The following is a 17,941-nucleotide window of genomic DNA, read 5'->3' on the forward strand; positions in this document are numbered from 1 at the left end:
GACTATAAGTCATCTCTAGCAAGCATGACTAGAGGAAAAGATGTGAAGATTTTATGGTCATGCTGGATATAGCATTGCTCAGATTGCAGCACAGGTTGAAATTGTATGTGAGTACAGCAAACAGGCATCCCAGTCCATGTCTAAAATGCAAATTGTGGGCATATGTAACCTCTGGGTCATGCAGGAAGGAAGGGTTTGATCATGCCAATGACCGGGGAGAGGTTAAACCTCCCCTTAGCTTTGCTATTGAAAGCCAACTCCACTGCTTTGCTATTACCATGAACCCAGTTGACTACAATCAGAAATTTCCTTTAAGGCAAGGTGTAAGGGAAGCTGGTTGGGCTAGGGAGGCTGACTGAGGGTCCCTTGCTGGGTAGCAGCCATATGTTCTGTCTGTTATAAACCCATCTTGGGTCTGTATTCTTACATGCATATTGCACGCTTGTGTGCATGTAAAGCATGTTTCCTCTTCATCATGCCACCACCCCAAGTTAAAATACACCCACCCACACTACCATTGCCCTAGGGAACCTCAGTAAAGGCTCTGAGCAAGCATAAGGAGCAAAGCTTTCCCATTACTTCAGCCCATCCTGTGTGCAACCGTGTGTGCACGTCTGAGTGTGAGTGAGTAATGTTAGGAGACATGGAGGAGATTGAATCACAGAGCTTTCTTAAACAGGGAAAAGTGTATTGCTACAGATTAAGCTACAGCAGAGAAAATAAGTATTGCCTAGTTTCAAATCTAATGAAAAGAACATAAAACAGAAGTCCAAACTAATTTCACTGTGCAGAACTGTTACTTCTGGCAGCCCCGCGTGGCTATCAGTAGACCCGATGTACCTCCAATCCCACTTCTGCTTCCTGCAGAGGGATCTGGCTCCCAGTATTTGGGCAAAGCATTTGAACCTAAGAGCTGTTGGTGCCTGTGACTATATTCTCAGGGAGCAAATACCCCATTTTAATCTCTTATTGTGTAAAGAAGTATTTCCTTTTGTCCTTTCCCTCAGTTGTCTCTTTTCTAAATTCAGAAGTTCCAGCCTCTTCAGCTCTCTTCTGTACCTTTTCCTGCTCTGCAGTGTCTTTTGAGACTGGAGAGCAGAACTGCACACCATATTCCCAGTTAGACTGTACCCTAGATCCAAATGGGCATTACTATATCTAGACCTAAGGACCACCTACTCCTGTAAGAACCTACCTGGCCAATATGACCATTGTAGAGGAAATGGCCTTTTTGGGGTTCGCTTAGTTGGAAGCCTTAAACACAGAGAGAGACCTTGAATGACAGAAAAGTTTATTTTACCGGTAAAAGGAGAGATCAAGCCCCTAGCCATGGGGCTAGAACAGGGGTCTGCAAACTGCGGCTCCCGAGCCGCATGCGGCTCTTTGGCCCGTTGAGTGCGGCTCTCTGAACTTGGTTCGGAGCCCCTGCTCTCTCGCCTGCTTGCACCAGCAGCCGGGCTGCGGAGCCAGCGCGCCAGAGAGAGAGAGAGAGAGAGAGAGAGAGAGTGAGCGCGAGAGAGCAGGCGAGCAGGCGCGCTGTCTCTCCCCCCCCCCCCACCGCCATGGAGAATGGCCAGGTCCCCCTTTCCCTTGCCCTCAATGGTTGGGAGGCTAAAGCCTCCCCTCCCTTCTAGCCGCTCGATTGCTGGGCGGGCAGCTCGGCGGTTCCTCCCCCACGCCCATCAGCTGTTGGGTGGGGCGGGCTTCCTTTGGTAGACCTGGCCTCCGGCTGAGTCCCATTGGGAGGCCATGTCTACCCACTGGCTTTCTTGGCGATAGACCTGGACTCCGAGGAGGGGGGGGGGAAAGTCCCCCTTCAGAGGCCAGGTCTACCCATTGGCTTCTATGGGCCTCCGAAGGCCAGGTCTACTGCCAAGAAAGCCAATGGGTAGACCTGGCCTCCCAATGGGACTCCGCCGGAGGCCAGGGCTACCAATAGGCTTTTATGGCGGTAGACCAGGTCTCCAGACGAGGCCTCCAGACGGGGAGGGGGAAATGGCAAGGACTTACAATTTAATTTTTATCAATAAGATCACTATTAAGTATGATATCAAGTTTTATTCAGTGTACCTATAGTTTAATTAAGACTTAAAACTTTAATTAAAGTTTATTAAGTTAATAAACAGTGTACCTACCTATATAGCTTAAGAAATTTGGCTCTCAAAAGAAATCTCAATCGTTGTACTGTTGATATTTGGCTCTTTTGACTAACTAGTTTGCTGACCCCTGGGCTAGAAGATGACGTCTCGAAGGTACAATTGAAGGCCAATAGCTTATATAGTACAGAGAATGAAACGTGTCACTTAAGCATACCTTTGAACAGTGGTCTGATAGTCATTTGATGTGATTATGATCCTTTTTGGCATAAGATCCTTCTTGACGAGTTGGTGTGTTCTCAGTGTCCAATGTTCTACTCTCTGTCTAGCTTCTATCTATTGATTATGAGTAAATATACAACAAGCAAGAACAAGGTTTCTGTCATGTCAATTTAATCCTGTCGTGTCATTTTGCTACTGTGATTTCTATTATTTAACCCCTAATTAGACCATTTCCACTTCACCATCTTCAGGGACCCTCGCTTCTGGTGCCCCTGCTACCTGAGGCTAGATAGGCGACAACACCAGAAAGGTCCTTCTCAGTTGTGGCACCAAAATTATGGAATCCTCTTCCCAGGGAGATTTGTCTTTTTCCTTCTATTGCCGTCTTCCACCCCTGGGTGAAGACTTTGCCATTTTGTTTGGCATTCCCTCACTAACCTTCCTTCCAACTGATGCGTTTAGTGTCTTTATAAAGGGTTTTGACTGTTCAGCAGTTTGGGGACCCTATGTTGGGTGGAAAGGTGGAATTAAAATGTTTAAAATGTTTATAATTATGGTCATTGCAACCCTTTTTGCTGTAAAAAAAGCCCCCCAAAATCTCCTGATTCAAGGACCAGTGGTACTAAAGAAACACTAGGTCATGGAGAAGAGGGGTATTCATGGCTATGTCCACTCCCCTCTTAAAGCCCTCCAAGCTGGCAGCCATCACCACTAGGTCTGTGGCATTATTTACTGCGGTATATGTATATAATGATATAGTCTGCTCCTCCATTATCTATTGGAGTTAGTTAGGTCCCAGAGGGTGGAGTTCCTGTTACCAGTTTCTAGTTAGTTGATGTTGCTGTGAGCTATAACCGGGGCCTGTTGGAGTTGATGTTATATCAATAAAAGCTGTTGGATGGACCTGAAAGGGAGTACACTTGCCTGATGCTGCGTGCCTTAAAAGGGGATCATTACATGGTGTCAGAAGTGAGTCTGGATCTTCACACGTTCCCCGGTGCCTGACTGGGAGGCTTTAGCGTGCAGCCCTTACACAGAAATCGAGTATTTCAAGTCTCCTTCAGAATTGTCCTTCGTGGGAAATTTGGGGGAAAACTGGAGGCAATGGGAGCAAAAGTTAAAACTTTACCTTGCAGTTACCAGAGCTGAGGACGAATCAGAAGAATACAAGATTGCAGTTTTGTTTCATTGCATATGGTATTATCTCTTATTATCTCTTATTGAGATGTCCAATAAGAGCAACAAAGAAGCATGGCCTTTGTCTATGCTGAGACAGCAGTCATCAACTAAAGCTAGCAGAGCTGTCGCCATCTAGTAGCCATACTGAAAATAATGTTGAGCAGATGAGTTATCCAAGACGACCTGGAGTTGGTCTGCTACTGTTCCCTTAATCACTGCCCAGAAAGGGCCCATTAGAAACCCGGTGATAATTGGCCACATCATTCTTAAGGGATGATTTTTTTAAAGTAGAAGACCGATAACTACCTCTTTGAGTGGCTGAGGGAAGGTGCCCTGACTTAGTGACTTATTTGTAACAGACGCTAAGAGTTTGCTGATGTGGTCCTTAAATGATGTAGCCCGCAATGGAACCCTGTTGCCTGCCTCCCTCTGTCCTCTGCTGGCTCTAACCCAGATGCAACACCACAACACTCTGCCCATACACTATGATGTTCATGTGTAAATAAATGGATAATTTAAATACAACCTGGGTAATGGGACCACGTGAAGGTTATTGTATTGCCTTTCTTCCCTATGAGATCTTATAAAAGTAGGCACTACGATGTATCCTACCACTGAGCAAAATTCAAAGCCTTCCTCCAATGCAAGAACCACTTAAGGTGACTTAGGGATGGCATCACTTATACCAGTCATAACGAGGAAGCAGTGCATACTTTACTTCAAGTGTATATAATGCAATGTGGAATACTAGCCATGCAGATATTTTTCCCAGCAGCTATCATCTTACCAATGTAGCATAAATTAAAACAATAAGACCACAAAATGAGTGTCATGGAATACACATTTACACAACTGAGTCATATTTTTGATACGGATTCCATTTAATTTTGCGATATCACAACACAGAGAGAATACAGTGCCTAATCTCACAAAATAAAATCAGGAATCTTTTCTCCAACTCAGTTTTACAAACAGTAATGCTACTTTCAGAATATGATTATTATAGCCTGATAATATATATATATCTACTTAGATATAGCACATATTTATTTAGACCAGTAATTTGAAAGTTAAATTCTGCTAATGGACTTGATTCTGTAAACTGTTCAGACCTGTTTTATTTAAAAGCCCATACACTTTTATTGCTATGACAACAAATATTTTGCAGTTCACAATCCTGCAGTTCACAATCCTGGCAATACTTTCTGAAGACCCTTTTACCCCGCCCCCCCATATTAACTATGTCCTGAAACACATTATGGACTGCGATGGGGGGGGGGGAAATCATTCAATTCCTTTTGCCTTCAATTCTTCTCGAACACGCTTCAGATAATTAGGATCAGGATAGCCATACCTAGGAGAAAGGAAGAGTTAATTAAACCAATTACACAATGAAATGATGCTGATGTACAGCATCTTCCTCTCAGATGCCAAATATACCCAATATGTTTTAGAAAGGAAAGACTGTCAGAGAAAGCAGGCTCTGATACCATTTTGGTATCCATCCTCAAGCATCTCTCCAAAGAAACAGACCAAAAGTGAGTCTGTGGTGTTTTGGATGAACACTTGATTTTCACTAGAATTCAAATCTTTACTCAAAGTTGTATCCCAAGTTCCATTCACAAAGCTCTGCTCATGGAAAAGAACTTTCCTACCTCTTACTATGCCCTCTGAAATAGGGACCCTTAAGAACAGCACTGGGCATGATGTGGGGGATTGCAGAGTGAGTGTGGACAAACCAGCAAAAGCCCCCCACACACACACATGTGCACCCTTCTGCCTGCTGGAAAACAAGCAATGGATCCAATTCCTAATGACAGTAACTTACAAGACAGGTGAGAGCAGTAGTATGAACACACACACAAATATGCAAAGTTGCCATATACTATGTCAGACCACTCTTCCATCAAGGTCAGGTCTACTCTCAATGGCAGAAACGCTCTGAGGTCTTAAGGAGCTCTTTCACATCATCTTGGAGATGCTGGTGGACTTAACTCAGGATCTGCTGAATGCAAAAGCAGATGCTCTACCACTGAGCCACGGCCCCTAATTGGCCACAAGCAACTCACAATACTTTAGTTACCACCCTAAGTCAAAGCTCTCATGCTATATTTTAAAATTAGGTTTCTAGCCTTTGTTTTAGATAAAAGTTTTAAATTTAGGGTATATAAAAATGTTTTTTTTAATTAATCAAATTTTAAAAAATTTAAATTGGATTTTTAAAAAATAAAATGCTTTTTGAGGAAAAATCTATCTAAAGATAGTTATCTATTTAGGATACATTATAGACCAAAGGTTATTCATCATGGAATAAGGATTAGTTTTTAATTATGTTGCATGAGATTGTATATTCATGCAATGTTTAAATTTTTGACGAATGAATTCCAATAATCCATTCACAATGCTATGCTCTTCCAGAGGTTTCTGTAACATTATTTTGGGCAATTTTTCCATCTAGATGATATCACAGATGCTTGGTTTTGCAGTTGTCAAAACTGTGAATTTGTGTCTGCAGAGATAACATGCCTCTTTTTCATGGCAAAAATATTATGAAATAAACTTACAGAGTTGAGAAAAAGACCTTAATCCAATCGTTCCTTTGTACAAACCTATTTGCAAATCAACCCTTTTCCTCTTAAGTGCTAAATTTCAAGAAGTTCAATGAACAGAAAATTGTTTGGAGTAGAATAGATCTGCACAAGGTGCTAAGTGTGAGGAAGGATTGCGAGCAGAAAGATGAAAGTGAAACCTTTTGAGCAGAATACTCCACAAGTCTTGGGATCTTTGTGTGTATAGCCTGAGGTTTATCATATTATTCTCTGCCTGGAGGAGAAAATCTATAATGGCGGCAGGCCACAAAAGAGACCCAGTTTGGAAATATTTTAATGAAGTTCCTCTAACTACGGGTAAGGAAGGCATTCATGCAAAATGCAAACACTGCAACAAAGAAATACAAGGCCTGGTAGCCCAAATAAAACTGGAGATAATTATGAAATTATTGCAAGGTAAGCTATCTACGTATTTCTAATAGTATAACCAAATATAATCTTGATATAATTGTAAAACTGATCTGAAAAGTTATTATTCTAAAAATGAAACCATCTGGTTGTAAATATTAAGGTTATACCAGCAAGAATAAGTCTTTATGTAGAAAACTATGATTTAAACCAAGTCTTACTGACTAGTGATTTAAAGCACGGTTCAAATCAATTTGATTTAAATGAAATCCACCCTGTTTAAATGTAAATACAACGTATGTTGTGGGCCAAGAAAGAAGCACAAATGGTTTTTAGATCTTCGGAAGCACAAATAGTTTTCAGATCTCCTGAAGACGACACCACCGTTATTTGACTCAGCTAAGGTTGTTACCACAAGGGAGGGGGGGTGAAACCAAAACTTCATAGAGCAGATGTTATAACCCTCACCCACTTCAACTTCAACTTCTAACTGGATATACAAATGATATGTTATGCCATTTATATGCCACTGTAACAGGCAAATTCATCACAGCCCTCTGGCTCATTTTGTTCCCAATTAGGTCCAAGCTACTAACTGTGCTCCTTTAAGAGTAGCGAGGTTTTCACAACCATGCTTAACTATAGCTCATCTCTTTATATGCTGCTGCTGTGGCAAGACAAAACCAGTTCTGACTACTTCACAATTACATTGCCATCTAGGAATGCCTTGTTTTACAGTATGCAGCAGATACATGGCTTTGGGGAATTTCACATTCTCCCTGATCTCTACTAGGCTGCTCCAAGGCAATATTTCTTGTTGTGGGGATGCACTACTCACACCACAAACATGTTCTACAACATAGGTCAAGGAAGTTTGGTGATCATGAAGAATTTTAGCATAGAAATTCCAATTGTCCATCTAGTGCCAATTGTCCATCTAGTTCGTTTAGTTGGGTTTGTGCCCTGGTTGCAAACTAGAACAGCATAGTGGTCAAAACTGTAAGCTATAAGCCAAAAAGGTTTTATTAGTGTATGAGCTAGCCATAGATGAGCCACTATTTTCTCAGCCTTAGCCGGTAAAATATATGGATATTGTCTGCAGCCCACATTACAGGGCGCTGTAAGGATTACTGCGATCACACTTGGAATAGTAAAGGAGCACTTTGTGATGCTGTTAATACATTCACACACCATTAACACCTGTCTGGGAACAGTCCAGTACTAGTAGGAAGAATTCAGGCCATGTGAAATCACCAAGAATCATAGTAAGCATTATTTTGATCTTTAAAGAATATGGAAACCACAAAGTTGGACATAGTCTATGCCTGATCAACACTGGGCTGTTCGGATTACATTAAAAATGAGTATTTGTGGCAAAGGAGGAGAACAGTATCTGCTTTCATCCAACAGGATTAAAGTCTAGTAGCACTTTAGAGACCAACAAAGTTTTTGGGGTATAAGCTTTTGAGAATCAAAGGTCCCTTCATCAGATACAAGACAGAATGCAGATCTGAGTACTTATACTACTAGTTTTCTACTGCACACCAAAATGGCTTATCCTGTAAAGCTGCTTTTACCAAGAAATCTGCTCTCTCTTCTTTAACACACCACTTCTTCTGAAATGGTTGTATGAACACTCTTTAGATGGGATCCTGCAGAAAAGTTCATTGAGCAAAATGGTGGAGAATATCTTTCCCTGCCTTCCTCTTCTTCTAGCAGCCTGCTGTATAGCCTGAAAATCTTGTGAGGGTCGGGAGAGCCTCACAAACAGAATGCACCAGTGTGGTGTGCTGCAGCAATGAGGAGAGAAACCGAGGAAAAAACCCCTCCTCTTCAGCTAACTGAAATCACCAGTGAAATAAGTAATTTTTACCCAATTCCCTTCTTGTCACAGCATGCCCCACACTGTGGTGCATTTTGTTCACCAGGTTCTTCCCCAACACTCAAAGAGAATTGCTGATGCAAACAACATGCTGCTTTGGGAAAAGTGGGGACAGATCCATTCTGCCAGCCCCTTCCCTGAGCTTTCTCGACAGCTCCGACCCTTTGATTCTTAGGAGGTCATGTGCAACAAAACTTTTTCTGCACAAATTGCATTTACATATTTTTTAATTACCCATTTGCCCCTCCATATGTGCTTGTTTTGTGGTGAATGTCATTCCAGGTAACCACATCATTTATTCCAGTTGTACGTGACTGGCCCACTGTGAAAATCAATTTTTGATTAAAAGCCCGTTGAAGCAGGTGTAGAATCTCTCTTCCTTCTCCGTTGTCAGGTAAATATGCTGTCCGTGTAACTCCAGAAAATGTTTTCCCTGGGTTAGGATGGTTTTCCTGGTTTGTGAAGACATTGAAAAACATGATACATTTTGTCAAAACAACACGGTGCTCAACAAATTATTACAGTTAACAAATTATTACCCTAACTCCTACTGGATCAGACCAAGGATCTATAAAACCAGAGGCACCATCCAGATGCTGCTGGGAAAGATCCCAAACAGGATCCGAAATGAGTGACCTTCCTTGTTTTTGTCTACTACTTGATGTTTAGCAATATACCACTGAATGTGCAGATTCTATTTAGCTATCATGGCTAACAGCCACTGAGAGGCTTATAATGAATATGTCTAATTCAGTGGCCTTTAACCGTCCCAGAACAGAGACCCATCTTTAACTGCTAGGCTGCAGTGTGGGATGCACTGAGCTATAAGCATATGATGACAGGAAGAAGGGAAGCTGGAGTTAGGACCTAATAAGCATCAAGGCCAGGATCACAGACAGTGGGCCAAGACAGCCAAGGACACTGTATGTATAGCCAAGGACACTGTATGTACAGAAAACCCAAGGACAGAAAACACAAGCCAAGAATCAGAACATATAGTGAGGAACAAGCAAGGAGTCAGAGCCCGGGAAGAATCTACTCCATTGCTAAGTCCCTTTACGTTACTATTCTGCTGCCCCTCTCAGCATGTACCCAGAGAGGCAAGAGCCATGGCACCCTTGCTCTCTAAGCATGTGCTCCGGCAGCAGATATTTCTAAAAATCCACAAAGGTATGGTCCTGTAAGGACTCACAGCCCTGACTTGGATAGCCCAGGCTAATGCAATCTCATCAGATCTTGGAAGCTAAGCAGGGTTGGCCCTCAGTATTTGGATGAGAGACCACCAAAGAATATTGAGCTTCATGCAGAAATCTACATCTCCTGGCCTACTCCCAAACTAAATTGTTATCACAACTTTTTTTGGTAAATAAGTAAAATTAACAGATCCTAATAAGGAGGCAAAGACACCACAATTTAGAGGAACTTACTTTTTGAACGCCATTATATATGTGATACGTAATAACGATAGTACCAGACCCCTCATAACCAGGAAGAGACGAGCGCATTTTACTGATCTCCATCTTCCCTGGTGGTTGATTTCCTTCTATCTTCCCGTAGGCCATGTTACACACAGGGCAGACGGGCTTATATTTCATTGCCTCTTGAATGCATCCCTTACAAAATGCATGCTTGCATTTGGGCAGCACTTCTTTCTGGTCAATTTTATCCATGCAGATGGAGCACTTCTCCTCTTCCGGTTCAGCCTTTGCCGCCTTTACATAGGATGGATCTCCAGAAGGAAATGAGTGCCCTTTGCGGACACTGCTGTGCTCAGGGGATGCTCCAGAACTCGTTCCAGCTTTGGCGGTGTGAATGGGTGACAACGTGCCTGCAGGAGGAGCAGGGGAGCCAGTGTTCAAAAACTGCAGAATATGTTTTTCAGCAGAAAGCACATGCTCTGGAAGGCCACTTATAATCAATTTATCTTCCATTTTTCTCAGCCTAACTCTGGGATTTTCTGTTTGCAAATGCACGAAGAACTCATTTACTTTTTTCCCCAGATCCAGCGAATGTTTCAAGGGGATGGCCTTTTCTGTATATGTTTCTAAGGCCTTCCAATAAGCTGTGAAGAAGGTCTCATAAGCCTTTGAAGCCTTTGACGTTTGATCTGGGGTTTTCTTCTTTGACTCAGGCTTAAAAATGATATATGTCTTTTGACTGCTGAGGCATTTCTTTTTCTCCATTAGCATTCCATACATTTGGTTTATATTTCGAATTTCCGTACCTAACATTGGTTCCAAGAATTCAAACACAGAAGTATCAACATCCATACCTGTTTTGGGAAAATGAACTTCAGGTTTTTTAGGTAAGCTTTCTGCCTCCATTTCTTTCATAAGGTCTTTAGCAGCTGAAAGCTCCCTAGCGGGGCCACGAAGTATCAATGTGTTTCCCTCAGGTTTAACAAGGATGATTTTAAAATTGGCCCTTAACATGTCTGATATTTTATTGACCTGGTGGATGTCAGCAAGAGGGATGTTTTCCTGTTTCAGATCTGCTGCTACTTTCTGAAAAGCTGTAACAAAAGTCTGCTGGGCTTTCTCGATGGAGCCAGGACCCCCAGCGGAAGCGAACTGTACTGATGTCATCCCACTGCCATCTTCTACACCAGTTAGCTTTATGCTAAACCTTTGCTCCAAGTCTTCCACTTCTCCCTTGCAGACACGGCTAAAGTATTCAAAGACCGCTGAAGGAACTTCCATATCGGAGAATTCTTCAACATCAGTCTTACTCCCGTCTTTCTGGTCATTCACTGTCATCTTTTCCAAACCATTCTTTCTTTGAGGGTGTGCGGACTCAGCCCAGCGATGGGACTCTGCAAGGAGCGTCTCGAAATAACCGTACAACTCTTCGACATCGCCATAATCTCCTGCCACTTTTTCTATACCAAACTTGCTTGAGCACTTTTCTACTTTTAAGGTGGGCCACAGGGTTGTCACTTTATCCCTTTCCTCTCTTGTGAACAAATCAGTATTCAAAGTGGCAGATACACAGAGAAATATCTGGAAAGAGAAGAAGTAGGACAGGTGAACTGCTGCACAAAGGTTACTGTACAAGTCCCCAACAAGTCCCCACAAAATGGCTGCTCTCAGGGGGGGGAAGGGGGGGCTGGAGCCAGTCACTGAATGTGGGGCGGTTTTAAGCCAAACATTGCCCTATGATCAAGGCAGCTGTTTCCAGAAAGGTGCTCTAGGCAGATAAAAGCTGATGCCTCCTAGGCTCTTCTGAAGCACCTCTTGTTCCAATGGGATAGTGGGAGAGAAAGCCATGACTGGCTCTTTACTTTGGGGAAGCAAAGAAGGTCATCAGGAAACACAGTGACAGGCACAATGATGGCCATCAAACTGGGGATACCTGGAGTAGGACCCGGATACCATTCATTCACAGCTACAAACTCACAAGATAGATTTTTTTGGTCTGGTATTTCGTTATTCTGTTCTCATGATTTTAAAAACTTGTATTTTATATGTGTGCGTGTGAAGTGCGGTCAAGTCGCAGCCGACTTATGGCGACCCCTTTTGGGGTTTTCATGGCAAGAGACGAACAGAGGTGGTTTGCCAGTGCCTTCCTCTGCACAGCAACCCTGGTCTTCCTTGGTGGTCTCCCATCCAAATACTAACCAGGGCTGACCCTGCTTAGCTTCCGAGATCGGGCTGTACCATGCTGCCTTCCCTCCTTGTATTTTATATACCCCACATAAAATCATACAAAATCCATAAAAATTATAATTAGCTTAAAAAAAACGCAGTTGCTCAAAAAACAACAACAACACAAAAGGGGTACTAGAAGATCAGTTCGTAAGACTAAAGCAGAAAAAGTGATGCTTCAGGATTTTCATATGAACCAGTATGGGGAGGGGGGCTTAATTCAATTTAGGCAATGCTGGAGTCTTACCTTTTTGGTAATACTTGCTGGTGAATTATCAGTATAGTTTTCACTTAGCTGCATCTTTTCAAAACTATTTTGAGATTGCCGAGTGTTTGAAAAAGACAGTGGGTTGGTGGCCTGGCTTGTCAAGCTCTGCGGAAATGATTTTGCCGCACCGTTCATCATCTCGGAATCTTGAAGGATGCGCACTTTCAGAGTTTGGTCATGAGGATTTATAAAATGGTATTGAGATTCCTGTACTCGTCTCTTTGCTATATTGATTTAAATAAGCAAGAAGCATCAATAGGTACATATGGATTTTATACCTAATATTAATAAAATTTAGTTTAGGCCTAATACACCCAAGTCCTGAAGCCACCAAATATACCACCCCACCTAACCCAAAAATAAAATGGATATTTTAAAATGTGAATATTTTTAACATACATCCATATCATGTCAGTTACTGTATGAAAACAACCCAGAAGCCTGCATGGTACAACCAAGCTCCATAAAAATCTCACCCCCAACACAAGTCCAAAATGTAGTTTAACCATTTAGCCTGCATCGTCTGCATCCTACCAGGTTTTTTTTTACACAAACGTTATACTAGATAGTCCAGGCTGAATTTCCCATTATCATTTTTATCATCCTTTTTCCTTGCCAAGCTATAGGCCAATAAAACAAAATATGTTTACTGGTATGAATAAAAAGGTCAACAGAGGTTAGTGCTCCCAAAAAGCTCTTTGTCAGAGTCTCACCTGACCAATTTATAGTTGCATCTGGCGGGCCCAAAAAGAGACAAACTACCTAAGCTTTGTTGAACTTTCATCCATCTCAGTCCAGCCTATGAGGAGATCTGAAGTAGCTATAAAGCAGAGCAGTACCAATAACAGATCCCAAGTCCCTCAATAAGCATAACTCACCATAATGGTTCATTTGCTTTGTATAAACTCTTAACATGTTACACAAAAGTTAAGACTCCAAATGATGTTTCATCCTTACTGCACATCAGATTACACGATGTAGCAAGGGAGATCTATTCAGGGTAGAGGGTGTGTTGTACTGATGAGCATAGTATGCTATACAGAAGAAAGGCTGGGTAAATTCAGACAGGCTTAATCCCAAGTAAATGCATGAAAGATGGCCACATCGTGTTTTACTCTTTGTCCAGTTACACACACCTGGGTAGCCTGGGCCATGTCCCACGACAATTGCCCATGTTCAAACATCCCTTCCACCTGGGAGAAACAGCAACCCGTAACACAAATTCACTAAATTGTGAGGGGCAGAGTTTGGGGCTGTTAAACCAGCGAGAGTGCTGAGACTATGGCCATTTATGCACGGGAGGTTTTGCCTTGGATTTGCCGCACTCTAGGCGCACATTTTCCCCATCCAAATTCTCAAAACTCTGCACGGGGGGCTTATTTCTGAGTTCTGAGAATTTGGATGGGAAAAATGTGCATTTAGAGAGCGGCAAATCCAAGGCAAAACCTCCCGTGCATAAGTGGCTCATATAGCAAAGTTCGGCCATTAAAAAACGCATAACCAAAACCTAAACTATATATGAGAAACCTGGACCTCTTATGCACGGGAGGTTTTGCCTTGGATTTGTGTGTGTGTGTGTAAAGTGCGGTCAAGTCGCAGCCGACTTATGGCGACCCCTTTTGGGGTTTTCACGGCAAGGGACTAACAGAGGTGGTTTGCCAGTGCCTTCCTCTGCACAGCAACCCTGGTATTCCTTGGTGGTCTCCCATCCAAATACTAACCAGTTGCCTTGGATTTGCTGCTCTCTAAATGCACATTTCCCCTATCCGAATGCTCAAAACTCGGGGCTTATTGTTGAGTTGTGAGAATTTGGATTGGGAAAATGTGCATCTGAAGAGTGGCCAATCCAAGGCAAAACCTGTTGGAAATACAATGTCTAGTGCACAAAGATTGATTAAAGAGAGGAAGATCAACAGGGGGCAGCAAGTATGAGAGTTGGATAGATAGAAAGGTTGTGATCCTTCTCCCTTCTCTTCCTGTGTTCTTGTTTGTTCCCGTAATGCACCCCTCCTCTTCCTTCTAGTTACAGTGAAAGAGAGGAGCAACAGGCCACATGTTGCCCTGTTAGTTATGGACCCTAGTTAGAAATAAGCCTGTCTCCCAGTCGGTTACCAAGTTTGTGGTTTCTGAATAAACTCACTTTGTTTAGTCCTTAGTCAGACTCAGGATCATTCTTAAGAAAAACTCCATTTCCTTCAAAACCTCCCGTGCATAAATGGCCGGCGATTCTTTTCTAAAACAGAAAAGTCCGCTTTAGCCTACCGGGCTAACCCTCAATGCCCCTCATTCCAAGACCTTCAACAACGGCAAAACACAGCAGGCGACGCTTCTCCCAAGATGCAGAGATCAAAGGATGGGGGAAAGCTCCACCTGTTGGATCACAGCTGATACAGAAACAGCAAGAGTTCTACAAAAAGAAAGGAAAAACAGCAGCAACCCAAGATGCGAATTAAACTCCAGCAGCAAGGGTAGAAAAGGGCAAGAGTCCAGTAGCACCTTAAAGACTAACAAGAATATTTTCTGGTAGGGTATGAGCTTTCGGGAGCCACAGCTCACTTCTTCAGATCAGTTCTGAGTAAGTGAGCTGTGGCTCACGAAAGCTCCTACCCTACCAGAAAATATTCTTGTTAGTCTTTAAAGTGCTACTGGACCCCTGCCCTTTTCTACTACTGCAGACAGACTAACACGGCTACCTGTAAGCCCTTGGCCCGAAGAATCCCCAAAAGCAACAACCCAGACAGGTGGTCCTAAGGCAAGTTGACTTTATTGGAAATCAAACGGGTTAACAGTGCTTGCAAACTAAGCCAAGAATGGCTGGATGGCGCAAATCAGTAATATATATTAGCATAGCTGATATGGCAGGTTGGCATAGTAACTCAGTCTCCCACGGGAGAGGAATGTACGAGATAAAGAGTCCGTTAGGACAACAAAGCGAGGCAGCTGCGAGAAGCCGCGAGAAAGTCAAAACAACTCAGAGGAGCCGAGAATCGTCGAGAACAGGCCCGCACCTGACACTACCCACTGTGAATTAAAGACAGATGGATTCCCATTCTAGCTGTATCTGAAGAAGTGAGCTGCGGCTCCCGAAAGCTCAGACCCTGCCAGAAAATATTCTTGTTAGTCTTTAAGGTGCTACTGGACTCTTGCCCTTTTTGACTACTGCAAACAGACTAACACGGCTACCCACTGTGAATTATCCAGCAGCTAGGGAAAGCCCTGCTCCAAGCTGTTCTAGTTGATGCAGGGGTGGTTTTTTAGATGCACACTTTTCCCCATCCGAATTCTCTTTTTTTAAAATATAACTTTTGTGGTTTATATATGTGAAAAATCAATAATCAACAACAATTAAAAAGATGGATCATAAGAGTGAAAAAAAAGAAATCCAAAAATTGTTGTTGAAAGTCTAAGTTAATTAACTAATATATTGACTTCCCCATCACCTCCTTTTATTTCCCCATCCGAATCCTCTTTTTTTTAAATATAATTTTATTGATTTTTCACATATACAAACCACAAACCAAGAACGATTAAAAAGATGAATCCTGAGAGTGAAAAAAAAAGGAAATCCAAAAATTGTGGTTGAAAGTTAATTAACTAATCTATTGACGTCCCCATCACCTGCTTCTATCTCCCCATCTGAATCCTCTTTTTTAAAAAAATATAATTTTATTGATTTTTCACATATATAAACCACAAATCAACAACAATTAAAAAGATGGATCGTAAGAGTGAAAAAAAAAAGAAATCCAAAAATTGTTGTTGAAAGTCTAAGTTAATTATTAATCTATTGACGTCCCCATCCCCTCCTTCTATCTCCCCATCTGAATCCTCTTTTTTTAAAAAATATAATTTTTTTGATTTTTCACATATATAAACCCCAAATCAGCAACAATTAAAAAGATGGATCGCAAGAGTGCAAAAAAAGGAAATCCAAAAATTGTTGTTGAAAGTTAATTAACTAATCCATTGACCTCCCCACCCCCTCCTTCCATCTCCCCACCCGGATTCTCCAAACTCTGCCCGGGGGGCTCACGGCTGAGACTCTGGACGGGGGACGCGTGCACGGAGAGAGAAAGCAAGCGGCCAAGCCGAGGCCAGCCCTCCCGCGCAGCCGGGGCTGCTTGCTGCTCTTCCCCGGGGATTCCCGAGCGGGCCGGCGGGGCCACGCCTGTCCCGGGAGGGAGGCCGGCGCAGGGCCGTCCCGGGCCCGCCTGGGCTCACCGTCCTCGGAGCGGAACTGCACCCGGTAGAGCCCCCGGCGCGGATCCTCGGCCCGCACCTCGCACTCGCCGCCCCCGGAGCGCTTCGCCTGGAAGTAGAGCAGCAGCTTTCGCTCCAGCCTCTCGGCGGCGGCGGCCGAGGGACCCGCGGGCGAGACGGACACGAACAGCGGCGCCGGGGAGGCGCCGGCCATGGCGGGCAGCGGGGCGGGGAGGCGGCTTTCGCTTTCGCTTCCTCGCGGCAGGGCTCCGCCTCTTGCCGGCTGCCCCGCCTCGCTGAGCCGAGCGAGCGCCGCTGCCCTCGAGCCCTGAAAAGGGGCAGGACTTGGTGGCCGCGCTTGGCATTCCCAGCGACGCGTGAAGAGTTTGGAAAAGGTTGCACCAAAAAAAAACACACATCGCTTTAAAAGGGTTTTGGGATGCCGCGGCCCACAAAGGGTTGGAAGGCGTCTTCGCAGCGAAAGGGGCCCAACAAAGTGCGGACAGTGTTTTTTTAGAACGTTTTCAAACTCTTCATACATCGCTGGGAATACTTAGAAAGTGCGAACAGTATTTTTTTATAACTTTTTCAAACTCTTCATACAACAGTGGGAATACATAGAAAGTGCAAACAGTATTTTTTATAACGTTTTCAAACTCTTCATACATCGCTGGGAATACTTAGAAAGTGCGAACAGTATTTTTTTATAACTTTTTCAAACTCTTCATACAACAGTGGGAATACATAGAAAGTGCAAACAGTATTTTTTATAACGTTTTCAAACTCTTCATACATCGCTGGGAATACTTAGAAAGTGCGAACGGTATTTTTTTATAACTTTTTCAAACTCTTCATACAACAGTGGGAATACATAGAAAGTGCAAACAGTATTTTTTATAACGTTTTCAAACTCTTCATACATCGCTGGGAATACTTAGAAAGTGCGAACGGTATTTTTTTATAACTTTTTCAAACTCTTCATACAACAGTGGGAATACATAGAAAGTGCAAACAGTATTTTTTATAACGTTTTCAAACTCTTCATACATCGCTGGGAATACTTAGAAAGTGCGAACAGTATTTTTTTATAACTTTTTCAAACTCTTCATACAACAGTGGGAATACACAGAAAGTGCAAACGGTATTTTTTAGAACATTTTCAAACTCTTCACACATCGGTGGGAGTACATAGAAATTGCGAACAGTATTTTTTATAACATTTTCAAACTTCATACATCGCTGGGAATACATAGTGCAAACAATATTTTTTTAGAACGTTTTCAAACTCTTAATACATCACTGAGAATACATAGAAAGTGCAAACGGTATTTTTTATAACATTTTCAAACTCTTAATACATCACTGGGAATACATAGAAAGTGCAAACGGTATTTTTTATAACGTTTTCAAACTCTTCATACATCGCTGGGAATACATAGAAAGTGCAAACAGTATTTTTTAGAACATTTTCAAACTCTAATACATCACTGGGA

General features: G+C 42.7%; 1 protein-coding gene across 1 annotated transcript; it reads right to left on the reverse strand.

The window, feature by feature from the left end:
• Positions 1–4,781: 4,781 nt before the first annotated feature.
• DTX3L (deltex E3 ubiquitin ligase 3L) lies at positions 4,782–16,662 on the reverse strand. Its single transcript, XM_056861415.1, has 5 exons — positions 16,470–16,662; positions 12,228–12,472; positions 9,764–11,335; positions 8,571–8,788; positions 4,782–4,851 (listed from the first exon to the last, which is right to left on the reverse strand). Exons 1-5 carry the CDS (start codon positions 16,660–16,662, stop codon positions 4,782–4,784), a joined length of 2,298 nt encoding a protein of 765 aa, XP_056717393.1.
• Between the last annotated feature and the right edge of the window lie 1,279 nt (positions 16,663–17,941).

Source organism: Euleptes europaea, chromosome 15 (assembly GCF_029931775.1).
Source record: "Euleptes europaea isolate rEulEur1 chromosome 15, rEulEur1.hap1, whole genome shotgun sequence".
NCBI lineage: Eukaryota > Metazoa > Chordata > Lepidosauria > Squamata > Sphaerodactylidae > Euleptes > Euleptes europaea.